At 33.6% G+C, this 22,722-nt stretch overlaps 1 protein-coding gene across 1 annotated transcript in view; it reads right to left on the reverse strand.

The window, feature by feature from the left end:
• Positions 1–12,872: 12,872 nt before the first annotated feature.
• fyna (FYN proto-oncogene, Src family tyrosine kinase a) overlaps positions 12,873–22,722 on the reverse strand; it is a 45,715-nt gene continuing 35,865 nt past the window's right edge. Inside the window, exons 9-12 of the mRNA XM_059352671.1 lie at positions 22,074–22,150; positions 20,394–20,547; positions 16,686–16,817; positions 12,873–14,506 (exon numbers count right to left, since the gene is read on the reverse strand). Of these exons, the coding sequence (XP_059208654.1) occupies positions 14,298–14,506; positions 16,686–16,817; positions 20,394–20,547; positions 22,074–22,150 (572 nt within the window). The 3' untranslated portion in view covers positions 12,873–14,297. The remainder of the gene's footprint in view (positions 14,507–16,685; positions 16,818–20,393; positions 20,548–22,073; positions 22,151–22,722) is intronic.

Here is a 22,722-nt window from a genome sequence, read left to right on the forward strand (position 1 = left end):
TGTTAAACCATGACAGTAAAAGACCATAAAATGATAAATGAGTTAATTCAGTTTCAGTAACAATAAAAAACTGTAAATGTATAAATCAGTCAAAATAATGTAAGTACAAGTACCTCAAAATTATACTTTATTACAGTACTTGAGTAAATGTACTTATACTAATAAGTAATTATTTTTCCCTCTTTTCTTCTCTTTCTTTTCCTCAATGAAATAATTAATTGAATTTATTTATTTATTTTGATTTTTTTTGTTTTCAAATTCAGTTAGTTTTAATGAGTTTTTAGAGTGAGAATGCTAGTTTTAATTGGTTTATTTATTTATTTAATTAATTAATTTATTTATTCTTTTGGCACTGCCTCTTGTAAAAAAATGCATAAATGTGGCAGGATGAATTGAATATGTGATGAAGCTGCTAATATTTGTAATTTCATAACCTGCAATAAAGTAATACAAAAAAAAAAAATCTTATCTTATCTTTTTACCGTAATATTAAAAAAGTTATACCGTTTATTACGTTAAAGTTCTGGCAACCACAGCTGCTGGTTTTTTACCGTAAAAACAACAGGGGTTTTTTTGTTTGTTTTTTTACAGTGTAGTCTGTATTTTAAATTAATTTTTTACCAGTTGTGTGAGTGGTCCCAGGGGTTTCTGGGCTGGCAGGGGGCCGAGTGGTGAGGAGGGTACTGCTCTCCTCCTGCAGACTGAAAATACCTGACGTCCATAGTGTGATCAAGGTCTGAGGATATAGAGAAGTTAAAGAATGAATTTAAATAAGACGAGATAAAAACCAGATAAAAACACTAAATCTGAGGGAAATGATCTTGCTGCATGGACAGATAATTTACCTTGACAAGATTTTTTTAATTAAGATGATTAAATCTAGAAATAAGCATGTTGAACACTTAAAATAAGAAATTAACTCTTAAAACAAGATAAATTATCTAACACTTCTAAATCTGAAGTTTTTATTATATATTAGTTTTTTTCCATGTAAATTTACCACTTTAATCTAGGATTTACTTCAAATTTTTTCTTCGGAATATTCATAATTATTTTGAAATTCATAAGTATTTTTCCATGTAAATTTACCACTTTAATATCAGATTTTTTTCCTATTTTCCCCCCTACATTCCTAAATAATTATGAATATTTAAGTGTTTTTCCATGTTAATCTACCAAGATTTCTTAAATTAAGATTATTAAATTTAGCAATAAGCATGTTGAACGCTTAAAATAAGAAATTAACTCTTAAAACAAGATAAATTATCTAACACTTCTCAATCTAAAGTTTTTTTTTATCTTGGTAAGAAACAAATAATCATCAGGTCACTCTGCTCGGGCCAGTTCATCACTGCTGGCAGCTTTAATTTATTTCTTTTGTACATTTTTTGTCTTTTTTGGTCATTTTGTGACCAAAAGAAGATGTAAAAAGACACAAAATGAGGAAAGAAAATACACAAAAAGACATAAAATTACCAAAAAAGAAACAAAAGACGCAAAATCACCACAAAACGACAAAAAAACACACAAAAAAAAGACACAAAAAGTGTTTTTTATCTTGGTAAGAAACAAATAATCATCAGGTCACTCTGCTCGGGCCAGTTCATCACTGCTGGCAGCTTTAATTTATCTCTTTTGTACATTTTTTGTCTTTTTTGGTCATTTTGTGACCAAAAGAAGATGTAAAAAGACACAAAATGAGGAAAGAAAATACACAAAAAGACATAAAATTACCAAAAAAGAAACAAAAGACGCAAAATCACCACAAAACGACAAAAAAACACACAAAAAAAAGACACAAAAAGTGTTTTTTATCTTGGTAAGAAACAAATAATCATCAGGTCACTCTGCTCGGGCCAGTTCATTGCTCTTTGCAGCTTTAATTTATCTTGTTTAAAGAGTTAATTTCTTATTTTAAGCGTTCAACATGCTTATTTCTAGATTTAATAATCTGAATGTAATAAATCTTGTCAAGGTAAATTATCTGTCCATGCAGCAAGATCATTTCCCTCAGATTTACTGTTTTTATCTGTTTTTTTAGACTAAACACCTTTTTTGCAGTGAAGAAAACAAAGATGGTCTAATAATTTTTTCCATGACTGTATATATATGTTTTTCTTACCTTGGTTGTGCATGTAGTGGTGAGGATGATGAAGGTGTCCACCGTGTTGCCACTCATCATCAGCTCTCAGCGGTAACGGAGCCTCGAGTTCCTCTTCATCACTCTGAAGCTGAAAACTTTCCCCCCTGAAAATAATAAATCACAAATTATCTCAACCCAAATGAGCCCGAGGCAAACAGTAATCATGCTTCGATCTAACACCAACTTTACACTGCAAAAACATGAAGCTTACCAAGTATTTTCTTCTTATTTCTAGCAATAGTATCTTAATTATATTGTTTTGAGTATAATTTACCTACTGACCATAGCTTTATGTGCTTATTTAATTATTATTTGAATTCAGGATTTTTTTTTTTTTAATTTGCAATGTATTGTATATGATTCTATTTCTCATTGTACTAACTGTAAGTAAAAAATGCATCATCTTTTTTAAATCAAGCAGGCTGCAGATTTACACTTTTTGCACCTTTTAGCAAAAATAAGAAAAAATACATTAAAATATACAGTCATGGAAAAATGTATTACACCATTAGACCCTTGTTTTCTTCAATTTCTTGTTAATTTTAAAGCCTGGTACAACTAAAGGTACATTTGGTTGGACAAATATAATGATAACAACAAAAATAGCTCATAAGAGTTTAATTTAAGAGCTGATATCTAGACATTTAACATGGTTTTATTGATTATTTAGGATTGACATTGTGAGCTTTTTCATGCTTTTCAAGCTTTTCAACTATTGAATATAGTGAGTTTTTACCTAAAATATTGGCTCCAATTGAGAGTTTTAGTTTCATGTAGTTTGAATGATATTTAAAAAACATTTTCTACAACTTAAACATACTCGTTTCAAGTATTGCTGTCTTATTTTAATGTTACAGTCCGGCTTTTCAAGCCACAATTGCTCAAAAATAAGTATATTTGTATTTATTTAAAGACAGAAGATTTTTTAAAAAGTAAATGTTTGTGAAATCTATCCAATCACATGAATTTTCCAGTTATAAAAACAAAAAAGTAAAAGGCTTCACAGCTACATTGTAAACATTTAGAGAAAAGAACTTCACTACATTTGCCTTGAAATGTATTGAAGTAGAAATATAAAGTTACAATAAATGAAAATACTCAGGTGAAGTACAAGTACCTCGAAATTGTACTCAAGTACAGTACTTGAGTAAATGTTCTATATAGAATGAAACATTTAATGTCTTAATTTATTTAATTTCTTCTAATTATAATGATTATGGATTACATTTAATGAAGACCTAAAATTCAGTGTCTCAAAAAAAAAGTAATATTACAAAAGACATATTTTAAAAAGTATGTTTAATATTTAAATGTTGGCCTCTGAACAGTATGTCCATCTAGAATGCAGAATGAACCCGATCAGATTGTTTTATATATTCTAAATGTGTTATTAGATTATTATTATTATTATTATTGATGCATTTATGAAAAGAGAGAAATAACTAAAGCAATAGCTGGAACTAAAAAAATAAATGGTACAGAGATTGGTTTTTCCAGTGTCTAGATATATATATTTTTTACTTATTTAAAGAATTCTTACAGAGAAAAATTCACTTACTGCACTGGCAGATAATTGTACTTGTTTGGAGCCTGTATTTGCTTAATTCTAGTTATTTATTTCTTGTTTTTTGCAGTCGGAGGCTCCTCTCAGTCACCTTGTTGTGTCTCTGTCTGCAGCCTCGGTGTCCCACTGCTATGCAGAATGGATCCACTCAGATTGTTTTATAAATTATAAATATAATATTAGATTATTATTATTTGATGCATTTACAGTATGTAAGGAGGAGTATAATTTTCTAAAGGTAGGTCTAATTTGAGCTACTTTATATACTGTTATGGGGTTTAGTTAAAAGAAAATATGCATAATCACTTTAAATTCATCATGTTTTTTTAAAGTTAAATCTCAACCTGGAAAGTAACTAAAGCTGTCAGATAAATGTAGTGGAGTAAAAAGTACAATATTTGCCTGTAAATGAAGTGGAATAGAAGTATAAAGTTACTTAGAATAGAAATTCTCAAGTAAAGTACAAGTACCTCAAAATTGTACTTGAAAACTGTATTGCACATGATGCTAATTACGCTATATTCATTGGTGGAAGAAGTATCAGTGAAAGTACTAATACCACACTGTGAAATAATTCCACTACAAGTAAAGGTCCTGCATTCAAAACTAGTACAAAAGTATTTATTTTATTTTTACGTTTTTTCCAGTGTCTAGATATATATCTTTTTACTTATTTAAAGAATTCTTACAAAGAAAAATTCACTTACTGCACTGGCACATAATTGTACTTGTTTGGAGCCTGTATTTGCTTAATTCTAGTTATTTATGTCTTGTTTTTTGTTTGTTTTTTGCAGTGTGAAGCTCCTCTCAGTCACCTTGTCGTGTCTCTGTCTGCAGCCTCTGCTGTCCCACTGCTACAGTTCCAGCAGCGACACTGTCCTCTCGTGTCCCCGTGTCTCGTCTCTGCAGAACGAAGACGATGATGAAGATTCCCACTAGCAGGAGCTGCTCCTCTTCTATCTTCAGTCTCTCTGCGCTGCATCAGCTCCACATGCTGCACATCATCACAAACCGGCTGACGACTCCTCAACTCCCCGAAATCCCCCTGAGATCCTTTTGGGCTGAAATAATAATCTGCTCCGCTGCAGCAGGCAGGTATAAATCTCTCCTGATGATGTGGATTAGCATGAAATATTCTGTTCACTGTGACCTCAGGGCTGCAAAAAGGAAGGTGGGTTTCTGATTTAGTTGAGGGAAACACTTGTAGTTCTGGTGCTTTTTCAGATTTCTCCATCTTAACGTGGAAGCTTCAGCACTGCAAGAAAAACAAAGTTTATCAATAAGAAGAAAAAAACACAGAATTACAGGAAAGTTTGCAAAGTGATTAAACATTGAACTCAAAAGAAGAAAATGCAGGCACTCTGGTGGATTAACAAAAGTTAAAAACCCTTTATTTTACATGGGTTGCATATAAAAAAACCAACCAATGTAAAAAAAAAAAAAAAAAAAAGTTTTTTTAACTTTTGTTAATCCACCAGAGTGCCTGCATTTTCTTCTTTTGACTTCACTGTTTACCCATTGCAAGAGCAGCGGTGTATTCAGGGACACCAGCAGCGCTCCTGTTATTCTGTTTTTTGATTAAACATATGTAGCATTTAAATAAGTGAACAGAGACTTTACATACCATATAAAACTCCATTCTGACATATAATATGTTCTCTACGCGCCAGGACAGGAGCACTCGGTGTGAAAAGAGAGGAACAATGACCTACCTGTTCCCTGCTGGATTCTTTACACTCCTGTGGGTGCAGAGGCTTGTGTGTGTACAGCCTGCTATATGCAAATTCTTCATGCTTCAGCTGCGTCCAATCAGAGGCAAGAATGCAGTGTTTGTGTTGCTCAGCCAGATTGTCCAGGAATGATGAGGTGAGGAGGATAACTTTCAAAAGTCGAGTCTTATTCTCTTATTCTGAAAAAAAGAAAGAAAAAGTTTAGTTAAAAGGATTTACTTAGGAAAACTGCTCAGTTATAGAAGCTACAATGACACTTATGCTATGCTAGGTTAAAGCTATACTCCTTAATTATAATCTAATCCACTTTATTTGTATAGAGCATTTAGAATAGAATAGAGTCTTTATTGTCATTGTATAAAATGTGTTAAACAGCAAAAACGTCTCCAAAGTGCTGCACATAGAAGCATAAAAACAATAAAACAAACATTTCCATATAAAAATCAGCAATAAATAATCAAATAAGTGCATAAATCTAAAATAATGCTGTAAATAAAACAATGAAATCAAACAGATAAACATAGTGAAATAAATGAAAGATGTAGTTAAACGTGGTAGAATAAATAAAAGATGTAGTTAAACATAGTAAAATAAATTAAAAAGACGTAGTTAAACACAATAAAATAAATAAAAGATGTAGTTAAACATAGTCAAATGAATAAAAGATGTAGTTAAACATAGTAAAATGAATAAAAGACGTAGTTAAACTTAGTAAAATAAATAAAAGATGTAGTTAAACTTAGTAAAATAAATAAAAGATGCAGTTAAACTTAGTAAAATAAATAAAAGAGACACAGAGAACCACAAAACTCATGCAAAGTTAAAAAGTCAGGGAATAAAAAATGAATTTTATCTTCAGTTTTTAGTCAGAACTTCAATTCCACATACAATCAAAAAGACGTAGTTAAACGTAATAGAATAAATAAAAGACACAAAGGACTACAAAACTTTAAAAGTTAAAAAGTCAGGGAATAAAAATGAATTTTATTTTCAGTTTTTAGTGAGAACTTTATTTCCACACACATTTAAAAAGCTGAAATCATGATAAAAAGCACAAAAAAAGAGCAGAAATCCAGCCGGTAATAAAGCAGCAGAAAGATTGCACCACTATCCCGCTGCACATTCTCCCATTGTCAGGTGGAAATGATTTGCATATATTCTGACTTCAGTCATGTTGTCCTTTTGTCAGGTTGAGCCTGAGGGGAAACCACGGAGACTCAATCACTCTCTTACATGTAAATACACAACAGTGATGGGTTTCTGCTGTCACTTTTCCACCTGGAGCTGCATGTGGAGCTTTAAAACCAGTTACAGACACACAAGGCAGAGCTCTTTTATTCAGTGGTGTTAAAAATAAATACTCAGACAAAGAATGATCCAGAGCCGGACTGACCTGCAGGAACTGGACTGCTGTGATTCACACAGAGAGAATAAAGTCAGACACAAAACCAGGATCATCTAATTCAATGTTCTGAATAGAGTTTAATGGACTCAATCCAAGCTGTTCAGAGTGAAGCAATCACTAAATCACATTCAGGAGTTTGACAAGCCCTTTTAACGTTTAATCAACTAGACTAGATTTAGTTTTCACTACTGGAAACAATATTTAAGCATGTTAAAGTGTCATTTTGACAGAGGTGGAAGAAGTATTGAGATCTCTTACTTCAGTAAAAGTACTAATAACTTTCTGTCAATAAATAAAAAACTTTCTGTCAATAAATAAAAACAAAACTGAGATCATTTTATTTGGCCAACAAAATATTTTAGATGGCTATGACAGCGCCATTGGTAGCCTTGAATCTCTATGTCAACCCTCTGCAAGAAACCTTGGGGTTATTCTAGACTCTGACTTCAAGTTTACCAAACAGATAAGCTCCACTGTTAAAACCAGCTTCTTCCAGCTACGGCTACTGTCAAAAGTTAAGACTTATCTCCCCACAACTGATTTTGAGCGAGTCATCCACACATTCATCACATCACGCCTAGACTATTGTAATTCTTTGTTTGTTGGTCTTGACCAGTCAGCAGTGCGCCGCTTACAGGTTGTTCAAAATGCAGCCGCCCGCCTGCTGACTGGGAAGAAACGGCGTGACCACATAACCCCCATCCTTGCATCTTTGCACTGGCTACCTGTAAATTTTAGGATCCAGTTTAAGGTTTTATTAATTGTTTTTAAGTGCTTAAATGGTCTGGCACCGTCTTATTTATCAGAGCTTTTAAAACCCCACAGTACTTCCAGAGCACTTAGGTCGTCTAACCAGCTGCTCCTGGTCGTACCGCGGTCCAGACTCTGTACTGGTCCTGGTCCAGACTCTGTACTCGTGGGGACAGAGCCTTCTCTGTGGAACAGCCGACCTCTCCAGGTCAGAGCTGCACAGTCTGTTGAGCACTTTAAAACATTTTTAAAAACCTATTTATTCTCCTTGGCGTTCAATCCCAGCTAGGCAAGAATCCTTGGCTTTCTTTTTTACTTTTTTACCCTTTTATTTGTCTTTTTATCTCTAACACTGTTTTGGATTGAGTTTTTATTACTATTTTATTTTATTGTTTTTACTGTTTTTAGTATTTTATTGTTTTCATTGTTTTTATTTATACCTATTTGTGTATGATTTATTCTATTTTAATAACTGTACGGCACTTTGGTCAACTGAGGTTGTTTTTAAATGTGCTCTATAAATAAACTTTGACTTGACTTTGACTTGACTAATACCACACTGTGAAATTACTCCACTAAAAGTAGAAGTCCTGCATTCAAAACTTACTGAAGTAAAAGTACAAAAGTATCAGCATCAAAATGTACTTAAAGTATCAAAAGTAATTATGCAGAATAGATCCACTCAGAAAATATGCATAATCACTTTAAATTCATCATGTTTTTATGTTTAATCTCGACCTGTAAAGTAACTAAAGCTGTCAGATAAATGTAGTGGAGTAAAAAGTGCAATATTTACCTCAAAATGTAGTAGAGTAGAAGTATAAAGTTACTTAGAATGGAAATACTCAAGTAAAGTAAAAGTACCTTAAAATTGTACTTAAGTACAGTATTTGAGTTAATGTACTTAGTTACATATGAGTTTCTAGTGAGTTTTGACCAGTTAGAATTCAAAAATATGAGATATTCATAATGTAATTTTGACAAACAGCAATTCAAATTAACAAAATCTTCTTTCACCATTGACTTCTATTCAGACTTAGTTGCAGATACATATAATTCAATACGGACATGTTATAATTCCAAGTCAACATATCCACCTATATAATGCATTTTAGATTAGTTGCAATTCTCATTAATATTAACAACTAATTTCTGAAATTTCTAAATTTATACAATTGTTCTGACATTTCAGCAGAGGTGGAAGAAGTATTCAGATCCTTTACTTCAGTAAAAGTACTAATACCATACTGTGAAATGACTAAACTACAAGTAAAAGTCCTGCACTTAAAAGTACAAAAGTATCAGCAACAAAATATACTTAAAGTATCAAAGGTAAAAGTACTCCTTATGCAGAATGGACCCACTCAGATTGTTTAATATATTCAAAATATATTATTACATTATTTGTATGAATGCTTTTATTTTAGCAGTGTTTTAATTTAGTAAAGAAAGGGCTCATTTAATTACTTAATATACTGTTATAATTATATTTAATTTAAAAAAAAAAAAGTCTAATCACTTTAAATTGATCATACATTTTATGTAAATAATTTAATATAATAAATCTCGACCTGAAAAGTAACTAAAGCTGTCAGCTAAATGTAGTGGAGTAAAAATGACAATATTTAATACTCAAGAACCTCAGAATTGTACTTAAGTACAGTACTTGAGTAAATGTACTTAGTTACATTCCACCACTACATTTTGACTAGTTATGGACATAGTTTAATATATCTGTAGAACTATGTTTTATGATGTTTTTCAAATATTTTGTTACATGTAGAAATTATATTTCACCTCATCAGAACTGATTCACAGGTATACATTTCATTTAATTATAGATACCAGTAAGTCTTAAATCACTGCTTCCTAGTTATAATAATTACAGATACCTGCGTTTGGAAGGATTGTGGCTCGGGAACATTCCTATAATCACGTAAAAAATTCAGTTCTGTAGTTATCTCGTTCTAAAGGAAGTGATATCTCAAATATAAAACGTATGATTATAATGTTTTTACAGCAGCAATTATATTCCAGATATCTGGAATTACATTCTGCCTAGTAACAATTCCAAGACGTCATCATCATTAATTTAATTTTCTCTAGTTATAATTGAATTTTAGTACATTTACTCAAGTACTACTTAAGTACAATTTTGAGGTACTTGTACTTTACTTGAGTATTTCCATTTTAAGTAACTTTATACTACTTCACTACATTTTAGAGGCAAATATTGGACTTTTTACTCCACTACATTTAGCTGACAGCTTAAGTTACTTTACAGGTTGACACAGAAATACAAATAAAATCTATAAAAATAAAAATATGAACAGATAAATATATCTTAATACAATTTTTGTCATCAAAAAAACAAAACAAAACCGAACTATTATATCAAGAATGTACAATAATTAATACTATCTCGGTAGAATGTAACCAAGTTCTGTACTTTTGTAAAAAACAATTTTAGGAATGTGTACTTTACTTGAGTATTTTCATTTTACTGTAACTTTATACTTCTATCTTATCTTAAGTTACTTTTCAGATCAAGATTTAACATAAAACATGATCAATTCATAGTAGAGGAGTGGTAGAAATGACATAAAAAAACATGAGGAATTTAAAGTGATAATGCATATTTTATTTTAATTAAACCTCATCACAGTATATAAAATAGTTAAAATTAGCCCTACCTTTAGAAAATTAAATTGCTGCTTAGAAAAATGCATCAAATAATAATAATCTAATAATATATTTAGAATATATAAAACAATCTCAGTGGGTCCATTCTGCAGAACGAGTACTTTTACTTTTGATACTTTAAGTACATTTTGATGCTGATACTTTTGTACTTTTACTTCAGTAAGTTTTGAATGCACGACTTTTACGTGTAGTGGAGTAATTTCACAGTGTGGTATTAATACTTTTACTAAAGTAAGAGATCTAAATACTTCTTCCACTACTGGTTGTGCTGCCAAATACAAGACTTCTGATCTGAGATTCACAGAAATGTGAAGTCACAACATGCCTTTTCCCCCCCCGACTGTGTATATCTGTGTATATACCTGGAGGACCTGCTGGTCCTCGAGGACCTCCCATCCTCTGCTGCATCATGCAGCCTGCACTGATAGATCTCTACTCACCTGTAAATCTTTGGCATAATGGTTTTATTAGTACCTGTCAGCTAAAGGTTAGCACTTGAAATGGGAGAGTTACTGAGCCATTAGAGATCCAGACTAGGGTGTAGCTACGGGAGGGACTCAGGTTTCAAAGCACTAATTAACCCTTTTGACATTCCCGATGTTCTTTCTCTCTGTTATTTCTGTTGCAGAGGACCGACCTGAACTACGCTGCACTCCTGCTCCCTGTTAGCTTCACTTCTGTGTGTCTTTATTTACTTGTTTTGCTTATTTAGCCTTCTTTCTATAAGCTGTTTCCTTTAGGGCAGGGGTGCGCGAGATTAAACATGTAATGGCGGTCTGATAATTACACAATTACACTTTCCCCCCCCCCACACAATAAAGAAGTGTAAATAAACATTTCCTTTGTAAAATGTAAAATCAAAAACTGTAATATTAATTAATTAATTAATAAATGCAGGCTTTTCAAAATGCACTTCATCTTAAAATGAAGCGTAGGAGAAGTTATCTTCTTCCATTTTATCAACCTGTGTTATGATGACGGGTTGTTTTAGCTCCACAATCATTTAAACTTGCTGCAATTTTTGTTCATTTTTGTTGTTATTATAACATTTTCCCAGACTGATCTGCTTTCTGCCTCTGATCCTGAGCCTGACATCGTCCTCTTTGCTCTTAAAAGTGGAAGCTTGTGCATAACTTTGTTGCATTATATTGAAACTGTGTTTCAGATTCATTCAAATGTGATTATTTTATTATATGTGTGTTTTGGTCATTTGAGCATGATTAAACATGCCGCCTTTAATATGGCGGAAAAAAAGCTTATTACATTTTTTTTTTTTTGAAGGTGTGGGGAATTGGGGGTGCGTCAACTCGGTTGGGACATAGAAGGGGGTGCACGGCTAAAAAAGTTTGGGAACCGCTGCTTTAGGGGAAAGAGTGGCCACCGGGAAAGTCTCAGGCCACGCCCTCTCAAAAGTCCTCTCACTCTGCGTGTCTCCATTACAAAAAGGCTCCAGAGGGATTTAGAGACTCTGGAGGTGACGTATGGTTTTTAACCAACGCGTAATTGCTTAGCGACAGTTTCGACCGTTACGTCACATACGCAACGGATTAAACACGGGAGGTGCAACTGTGGCTGCCATCGCTAACTGTGCACAACGTCAGCAGCTGATCATAAACAAAGCAGCATGGATAATTATGCACAGCGTCTCCGCTGAACATAGTGATCTTGAATTAACCGGCATCACTAACTGTACACAGAGTGTCTGGTGCTTGTTGTAAACAAACAGAGATCGCTAAGTTAACACCTCCTGCAGCAGCAGCACATACACACTGTACTGCTACAGAGCTAACTGTTAGCCTGTTAGCACATACACACTGTACTGCTACAGAGCTAACTGTTAGCCTGTTAGCACATACACACTGTACTGCTACAGAGCAAACTGTTAGCCTGTTAGCACATACACACTGTACTGCTACAGAGCTAACTGTTAGCACATACACAATGTACTGCTACAGAGCTAACTGTTAGCCTGTTAGCAATTTTCAGACTGGACGCTAAGGGGTTAACATCCCCTCCAGCTCTGCAGCTGGGAGAGACTGCTGCAGGAGGACTGTGCAGCTTCGTTACTCTTAGAATAAGAGTAACAACGAGTCTCCAAAAGTCTCCAATAACACCAGAAAAAGTCTCTGGATTTGTCTCCAGTCGCTTTCTTGAAAAATAGTCGCTGGGGTCTGAAAAGTCGCTAAATATAGCAACAAAGATAGACGTTCACCAATAAAGTTGGAATAATTTTGTTTTCATACACAATCCTCTGTTAATTGTGGTTTCATTTTCATTGTAATATATGTTTGGTAGACAGTGATTAATCAAGTTTTGAGAAGATTTAAACTTTATCTGTCAAAATAATTAACATTGTCACAATTATTTCATGGAAAGAGATAAAAAAAATATTTTATTCCAACTTTATGAGCGACCGTGTAATATTCTTATCCTATAATTATTTTCTACTTGATGCTGATTATTTAATGCTAATGTTTAACCGGCCCAACCAGACTCATCTAGTGTGGCGTACATGCAAATTAAAGTGTATTTCTAACCCATTAAAATTGTTTCTAAGTGCTGAGTCAGCGAACGGACGATGGTGGCAAGATTGTTTATTTCAAAACCAGATGTGTACAAGTAACAGACAAAGACAATAAATAATGCAGAGACCCAAAACATGTTCTGTATATCTACTGAATCAGGGCGAACAAAGTGATACAGAAACTTAAATAGACACAGAAACGATGTTTTGTCCTGGAAAAGTTTGACACTTGAGGATGATAAAAAATGTCACAGAGCTGCAGATTTCCCTGGAAAAGAAAAAGGAAAAAAAAAATCACAGAATGATGTCATCTTAACGACACATAGCTGAGATGTTTAAGCAAAATAACACAGTGAAATAAACATGTTTGGTCTCGTAAACAACATGTTATTTCCAGATACACATTATGGAGGGACAAACACAGGTCACTTCCTTCATTCCCGTCATGTAAGTGGCAGTTTGTTTGTTTGTTTGTTTGCGTAAAGACAAGATTTCTTAACACAGCCTGCTGCCATACAATAATGCAACATACATTTTTGAAATATTGCCAGTATAATAAGCAGTCAGCCCGACAATGGCTGCAGTTGGAGAGGAAGTCGTCTCAACTACAAGAAGCTGAACTAAAAGTCACTTTAAGCCGCTCTACAAATCATTGGCTGAAGCTGAAATGCGATGAATGCACTTAATATTAGTGCAGGAGTTTTGGGTGGAAGAGTCCATGATGCACTAAGTTAGTGTGTAGAAAGCATGAAGGCATTCCTTTACATTATAAGAATATTACTAAACATGAAAAGGCAAGAACAGGTGTTATAGTACATCTAAGTTCCTTGAGAAGAGGAGAGCAGTATCGTTATATTCACCTCGTAAAAAAAGCTCAGTGGACTCCCAGAAAAACTTCTGAGGCGCTTCGGTCCACCATTTCTATTAACTATTTATTATTATTACCATTCCTACAATTATTATGTCACGATTTGTTACCAACTGTGAGCCGCACACGTGTTTGTTTTTCTACGAGCCGTAAATCTCAAAACTTTGACCTCGGATTAAAAAAAAAAAGGAAAAAAAAAAAAAAAAAAAATTCCACACATTTCCAAAATATCAAAAGTAATATAAAATGAAACCAAAAAAAAAAAGAGATAAGTAAACAAGCAATTTTATATTTACACTACATACAAGTTACACAACGCGTCTCCTTCATCCATGGCAGTCATTTTAACTTGTCAATCATCATCATCGTCACCTCCCCCCTCCTCCTCCTCCTCCTCCTCCTCCAGAACATCCTCTGATTTGATAGTCAGTGTGCTGTGAAAACAGCAGCCGTCCCTGTTTGTGTGAAGCTTGGAAGTCAAGAAGAAGAAGAAGAAGAAGTCAAGTCAATGAGCTTTGAGTTGTTACAGCCACAGATGAGAGCGAGCCGCTGGAGTCTGGCTCCCCCTGGTGGGATGACATGAGATGACAGCAGCAGCAGCAGCAGCAGCTCAGAGGTTGTCCCCCGGCTGGTACTGAGGCTCCGTGGCAGTGAAGTAGTCCTCCAAAAAGGCCTGCAGGTACTCGAAGGTGGGCCGCTCCTCCGGGTCCTTCTTCCAGCACTGCACCATGAGCTCGTGCAGGGACGAGGGGCAGTCCTGGGGGCACGGCATCCGGTAGCCTCGCTCCACCTGCTCCAGCACCTCGCGGTTGTTCATGCCTGCAGAGAAAAGGAGGGGAATTAGTTCACTGCATCTATCTGACAGCTTTAGTTTCAGATTATTTCAATTTTGGAGTTTAAAACCCTCTGAAGACTTCTTCATGACGTTGCGACGTAAAAACGAAGCAGCATGGAGCCCTGCTGTCACCTTTTTTAGAAGTTTCCATTTCCAATTTAGTGCATCAACCCTTTTTCAGCAAAGGTAAAAAAAAAACACCTAGACCAAGTGTACGTTTTTGCAGGTTTTTCAAATTTTGCAGTTTGCATTCAGCATTTTAAATGCAATATTTTGTCTTTAATTTTTTTTGTGTGATTTTTGTCAATTTTTGTGTGTGTTTTTTTTGTGTGTCATTTTTGGGGTGGTTTTTGTAAAAAAAAATTATGTTTTTTTGGTGTGTTTTTGTGTGTTTTAAGTGTGTTTTTTGTAATTTTTTGGGTGTTTTTTGTAAAAAAAAAAAAATAAATAAAATAAAAAAAGATGTATTTTCGGTGTGTTTTTGTGTGTTTTAAGTGAGTTTTTATGTGGGGTTTTTTTGAAAAAAAAAGAAGGTGTTTTTATGTGTGTTTTTGTAATTTTGTGTGTGTTTTTTTCGGAGGAAAATAGTCATCAAATAAGTCAAAATGTGTGTTTTTATGTGTGTTTTATTTAATATTTTGGGCGTTTTTGGTAAAAAAAAATTTATTTGTTTTTGGTGTGTTTTTGTGTGTTTTGAGTGAGGGTTTTTATGTGTGTTTTTTTTTTTTTTTAAACAAAAATGTGTTTTTTATATATGCTTTTGGTGTGTTTTTGTGTGTTTTTTTGTGTTGAAAATGATGATCCAGTGAGTCAAAATGAAAAAAATTATAATCAGGTCATATCTGTGAGGTTGTGCTGAAAACAATACCAACACTTTTTAAGTCATTTATAGAGGCAGAATGAAAAGGAGTCAAAAACCGACAAAATAGCCCCAAACTCCAAAGGGTTAAAGTTGTGACTTCCATGTTTTAATTGTGGACTTTCCTGCAACTGTCTGCAACTGCTGCTTAGCTTTGGTCATTTTAGATAGGTATTTTTTTTACTTATTAATTTATCTTGTCTGGTATCTGTTTTTTTATTTTGTATATCTCTACTGTCTATAAATGTACTCGTTGTCACTGTATATGAGGGATGATGATTCCAGATGTGTTGATCAAGGTTATAAATGTTAAACTAAAAACTTTTTTATTTTATTTTTTATTTAGTACATTAAGTGTGAGTTTTAAAAAGTTTAAAAAAAAAAAAAGTTTAAAATGGGTCAATTTTAATCTTTTGTTACATGTGTTAGTATAGTTTGTCCAAAAAATAGCAAAAAACACCATATTATTGGATGTCCACAAATAACCCCCTCAAAAAAAAAAAGTCATACTATAGTATGTCGATTTTTGTCAAAAATTTTAAAATGCCTAAAAATCCCTAAAATGGGTCAATTATAGTTTGTTAGTACATATTAGAGCATAATATGGTCATAGATGACAGAAAAACACCATATTATGGGATGTCTGTTGCAAAATATTTTATTCTATAGTATTCTATTATATACTGTATTTATGTTTTATTTGTTAGTTGCTCTCTGGAGCTACACAGAAAAGCATTTCACTACTGTATGTTGTACTGTGTATGATTGTGTATGTGACAAGTGAACATGATTTTATGTTATTTTTTAGTTTTCTTTCATTCATTAGTTAGTCACTTAGTGCTCTTTTTAGTACAAAAAGGTTGGTGAAATAATGTCTTCTTTTTTTGCATTTGAAAATTTTAGAGGGTGCTAAAACCAGTAGAAGTATATGAACAAACTAAGACAATAAGAGTAAAAATAGTAATTTGTCATGCATGCTATTGAGTTTATGACACTTCAATTACTTTAAGATATTGAGCTTTTTCTTCTTGTCTGTTATTCTGTAATTCATCTAAATGCACGAGGTATAATGTCAAAATGTGTCCAGCAGAAAAACAAATTGATTTCACATGTTCACACGGTCTTGTGGGGACAGTGCCGTGCATAATGCACAGTGTTCTGTACATTATGCAACATGCTGCTCTTTTTTTAGCATACAGAACCACAGCTGGTGTCTCTGCAGACTTCAGTGCTCTCACACACACATTAATATAAAATGCAATCATCTGAAAGTGATGACATAATCCACAGAGCTGCTCTCTCACCTGGATAGGGCACTCTGCCCTTGGTCACCAGCTCCGTCAGCAGGATGCCGAACGACCACACGTCTGACTTGATGGTGAACTTCCCGTAGAGAGCGGCCTCCGGAGCCGTCCATTTTATTGGGAACTTTGCACCTAAAAGATAGATTTCAGATTTTTAATCCTTTTATGCACAACATGGGTCTAAAGTGACCCGATATGTATGAGTTTCTATGTTCTATATCTTTGCAATAAATTTCTTTCATCATTCAGTATTCCAGGTTTTCCTCAATTAGTTTGTTTTTGATCATCATACATCCTCATTTTTATGTTTTCCTTTATTCATCATTTAATAAAAACTACTCTTCTGATGCACAACATGGGTCAGAAATGACCCATGTCGATTTTTTTTTTAGCTAAATAGCTTGTTAAGCTAACTACTTAGCTAACTTCTTGGCTAAGTAGTTAGCTAAGTAGCTTGCTAAACTAACTTCTTAGCTAACTTCTTGGCTAAGTAGTTAGCTTAGCAAGCTACTTAAATACAAATATATGTAATAATACAAAAAACGTTTTTTTCTTCATAAAGTATGAGAGGCAAAATGGAAATAATGATATTTATATAGAAAAACAAGATATTTAAAGAATTGGAAAATTCAATCATATAATAAGCATACATCCTAATTTTTATGTTTTCCTTTATTCATTGTTTAATAAAATCCCTTTTTGTGTCACTACTCTTCTAATGCACAACAGGGGTCAAACATTACCCATATTCATTTTTTTAGCTTAGTAGCTTGCTAAGCTAACTACTTAGCTAACTTCTTGGCTAAGCAGCTTGTTAAGCAAACTACTTAGCTAACTTCTTGGCTAAGTAGCTTGCTAAGCTAACTACTTAGCTAACTTCTTGGCTAAGCAGTTAGCTAATTAGCTTGCTAAGCTAATTACTTAGCTAACTTCTTGGCTTAGTAGCTGTTAGCTTAGCAAGTTACTTAGCTAAATACTTAGCTATGTAATAATACAAAAACATTTTTTTCTTCATAAAGTATGAGAGGCAAAATGGAAATAATGATCAAAAACAAGATATTTAAAGAATAATTGGAATATTCAATCACAAAATACATCCTAATTTTTTATGTTTTCCTTTATTCATTATTTAATAAAATCCCGTTTTGTGTCACTACTCTTCTAATGCACAACATGTTTAAAAAATATCTTTCTTTTTTTTAGCTAAGTAGCTTGTTAAGCTAACAACTTAGCTAACTTCTTGGCTCCAAGTACTAACTACTGAGCTAACTTCTTGGCTAAGTAGTCAGCTAATTAGCTTGCTAAGCTAACTACTTAGCTAACTTCTTGGCTAAGTAGTTAGCTTAGCAAGCTACTTAGCTAAAAACTTAGCTATGTAATAATACAAAAACCTTTTTTCTTCATAAAGTATGAGAGGAAAAATGGAAATAATGATAAGTTGTTGTCAAAAACAAGATATTTAAAGAATACTTGGAATATTCAATCATAAAATAAGTTATGAAAAGATAGAGCACAGATTCCTTGGCTTTTACAATGCATGAGACTCTGCTCTTGTTTTTAGTGTTTTATGGTTTTCTTTTTTTTATTGTTTTTTTAAAAAGCAATGAAACTATTTATTTTAGTGTTTATTTCCTGTTTTATTTATTTGATTGTCTCTTGTTCTGTTTGTTTATGTACAGCACTTAGTTGCGGCTGTGGTTGTTTTAAAGTGCTTTACAAATAAAGTTGAGTTGAGAGTTGATTTGAGAAACACACAGCAGCATGAAATAACATGGGGGATGAATGAGGGTAATTTTTTCACCCGTGTTGTGCATCAAAGGGTTAAAAACTTGCTCAAACTGCAGCAACATTTGTTGTTATTTCACTTTTGCAATTCCAGCAGAAACACAGACAGAACTGAAGCAATAACCTTTATCAGAACCAGGGAGAAAGTAGGTCAGACTCTGTGAGAATATTTTCCTTCATCTGTGATTTCATTAGTGCGGAGACATCAGGATGTGATAACATCCCACCAGGGAAAAAACGGAACGATTCCATTATCACGCTCCGTTTCAGTTTGCACTTGGCCCAAGTTGAACAAGTAAATATTTAAATCGTGTATAATAAATGAGTGAGTGAACATGTTGACAGAGTGACTAACGAAGTCTGGAAGTCCTCCTGCTCTGGTTCACGTTTGCCAAGACAATCAAGGGAGAAAAACGTTAGAGCGTTTCAAGGTGGGGCCGTTTATTCCTCATACTCTCAATCAGATACACAGCAACAGATGGATTTTTGGGTATAACATGTCGGCCTTAAATCCTGCACTGCTCCCTTGTGTAACCGTGGTGTTCTGTTGTTTTTGTGGCATGCTACAACCACACATGCTTCTGTTTTCCACTGGTGTCAACAAGAAAAATTCCTGCTAGATTACTGTACTTATTTTGAAAAGCAGTGTGTGTGCATATGTGTATGTGTTTGTGTGTATAAGGTATGTTGGATTAAATAAAAGGAATAAATCCTCTGCCAGCCTAACAACATTTTCCTCTGACGTTGAGTTTTTTTTTTAGTTTTGCTGTGGTTGGGCATGAAGAATACTACAGAAAAGATCAGAGATTTTCAGACTGCAACCAATGTAAGAAATGTAATATAAAGCTTTTGTTTGTGGCTGCAGCTGGAAACTCAAACTAAGCCCTGTTATAACATAAGAGCTCACTAAGTGGTAGTGTTGGGGAAAACACATTGCAAAGTAAACAAAGAGTCATAAAAAGGTCTAAAAAGTCTACTGTGTCATTAAAAATGTAACAAAAATGTCATAGTATAGTCTGCCATTACAGATCTCATACAGATAGTATGAGTAAAGTATAGTAAGACATTGAAACATGTCAACATTTAATTTAAAAAAGTCATAGTATAGTATGTAGTCTAATTTAGTTAAAAAGTCATACTATAGTATGTCAATTTTTGTCAAACAAGGTCAAATTTTAAAATGAGTAAAAATGTCTAAAATGGGTCAATTATAATCTGTTGATATATGTAGTAGTATATTTTGTCCAGAAATGGCAAAAAAAAAAAAAACACCATATTATGGGATGTACAAAAATGACCTCCTGAAAAAAAAGTCATACTATAGCATGTCGATTTTGTCAAAAATGGTCAAATTTTAAAATGCCTAAAAATGCTTAAAATGGGTCAATTATAGTCTGTTGATACATATTAGAGTATAATATGACCAGAAATTACAGAAAAACACCATATTATGGGATGTCCAAAAATGACCCCCTCAAAAAAAAGTCATACTATAGCATGTTGATTTTGTCAAAAATGTCAAATTTTTAAAATGCTTATAAAGGGTCAATTTTAATCTGTTGATACATGTGGTAGTATAGTTTGTCCAAAAAATAGCAAAAAAAAAAACATATTATGGGATGTTCAAAATTACCCCCTCAAACACAAAGTCATACTATAGTATGTCGATTTTGTCAAAAATGGTCAAATTTGTAAAATGCCTAAAAATGCTTAAAATTGGTCAATTATGGTGAAATGATACACATCAAAGCATAATCTGGCCAGAAAAGACAGAAAAACACCATATTATGAGATGTCCAAAATGACCCCCTCAAAAAAAAGTCATACTATAGTATGTCGATTTTGTCAGAAATTGTCAAATTTTTAAAATGAAGCAAAAACATTGTGACATTAAACCTGGAGGACCCGTCCCGTCAGTCCTACCTTGTCTTGCTGTGTACTCGTTGTCCTCGATGAGCCGGGCCAGACCGAAGTCAGCGATCTTACACACCAGACTGTCTCCCACCAGGATGTTGGCAGAGCGCAGGTCTCTGTGGATGTAGTTCATCCTCTCTATGTACGCCATGCCTGCTGCCACCTGGGAAATGGAGTTTCAATCATATCACTCAACAATTCAAGGTGATTAAATCGGTGCTAAGCAAGATTTTTACATAGATTTTTTGATTTGTGACCCTTAAAGGGACAGTTCAGATTTTTTCGGAAATGGGGTTGTATTCATAGTCAGTGAATTACCTGCAGTAAATGCTATTTATAGATGTAGTTTATAGAGACATAAAAACAGGTAAAATGTACCCTATATTTAGAGCATCAGGGGAGGTAAGCCAATATCTATGCTCTTTATAAAGACCCCAGACTCCATTGATAAAAACAGTAATTTGACCTCTGGGCATATATCCAACTATCCCACACTTACAAAATAAAGAATCTAGGTTTGTAAATATGTGCATATTACAAGCTAAACGTATAATTTCCTTTAATTGGTAAAATATTGTTGGACCAAGAATTGGAAGATGGGATGGGAGATGGCATCAAACATGACAATTGGAAAGATAACATGCATTATTAGACAGAAACAACATATTTTTGATGACATCTGGAGACTTTTTATCATTTTCTTAAGACATGATGCTAATGTTGGCTCTGATCAGTATAACTGTTTTTAGTATTTATTATATAATTAAAGTGAGTGTATGTATATGTATATATATATATATATATATATATTATATATATACATACATATATACACACACACATATATATATATATATATATATATATATATATATGTGTGTGTGTGTGTGTGTGTGTAATTATGTCCATGCCCTAAGGCCAGACTGTTTACCATATTCAGGGTATTATTGTTCTCAATACTACTTTATTTATTTTTTTATTTACTTGTTTATTTCAATTTTATTTTAATTCATTTTTTTATGCTTTATTTTCATCTTGTGTTTATAGTTTCACCATGTTTTCCTTATACTTATTTGGTGGGGGAATAGGGAGAAAAAGTTTGTCTGTTCCATGTAACAATGTCTTGCTGTTTGATTTTCTGTAATTTGCAAACAAAAACTAATAAACACACTCATAAAAAAAAAATGTCAAAATCTGAACTATCCCTTTAAAAAACACAGGGAGGATAATCTCTGAAATGAAAAGATTAGCCATATTTGCAAACTAAACTCCAGTGTCAGGAATGATTACGTATCGACTTACAGAAAGTGATGAATCACAGTTTTCAACTTGTATACAAACTGCAGCAACTCGATGCTCCAACTGTAATGCTAAATTACTAACTTTACATACTTTGTTGTCCATTCGGTCATAGAATACAGTCATTACAGGCCAGCTGGATTGGTAAATAACACGTTTAGACTTTTGAATTCGTGCCATTTTGGCCTGCTGAAATAAGAGGCTACCTAATGAAACTGTAAACACTGGCATAACATCAACACAGAGATGGCTGTAACTCTGAAAAACAGAGCTTAAATGAATAAATTCGTGACAGCTGGAGATAATTAAAGGGGAAAAAAAACTCCTAGAAAGAAACATCTATGTCAGAGTGCTCTGCTAACAAGATTTCAGCTCATTTTCAGCTCGTACCTGAGCTGCCATGTCCACGAGGTTCGGCAGTTTGAGGCCTCGTCCTTCTCCATCTTTAAGGAAGTCAAGCAAACTCCCTAAAAAACAACAACAACAAAAAAAAAAAACAGATGAAAAATGAGTTAGGATCAGCTGTCTCATGTTGTCTTCAGCTGCCAGATCTTAACTCAGATTTGGATCAAAACTGAAGCAAAAACATTGTGACATCAATTCTGGGATTCCTGCCACATGTTACACTTGGCTCGGACTTTTATTTGCCAGTTGTTGCCGTGGCAACGGAGCACAATCACTTCTGTGCAACCACAAGTTGAGTTTGTGTCACTGTGATGAGTTGTTGATAAAAAAATCGGCAGTAAAACAGAGGATTAATGTCCCGTTAGTTAGATTATTTACATTGCAGCGAACATAGAGAGTCTGGCGGCTGATGGTGCGTTCAAGGTCTACACCAATGTCAGAATTTTCAACGTTGTTCCGAGCTCCTAGTTCCGACTTTCAAGTTCTGGCTTTGAGTGTAAATTAAACCCACCATAAGGCGTTATGGTAAGAACGTGTTTGACCCGCCTTCAAAATAAAAGGAAACACATGTAGCTTTTCAAAATAAGAGCATATGAAACCAAGGATGATGTAAACCTTGTGCAATGGAATTACT

This window comes from Centropristis striata, chromosome 16 (assembly GCF_030273125.1).
Source record: "Centropristis striata isolate RG_2023a ecotype Rhode Island chromosome 16, C.striata_1.0, whole genome shotgun sequence".
NCBI classification, from domain to species: domain Eukaryota; kingdom Metazoa; phylum Chordata; class Actinopteri; order Perciformes; family Serranidae; genus Centropristis; species Centropristis striata.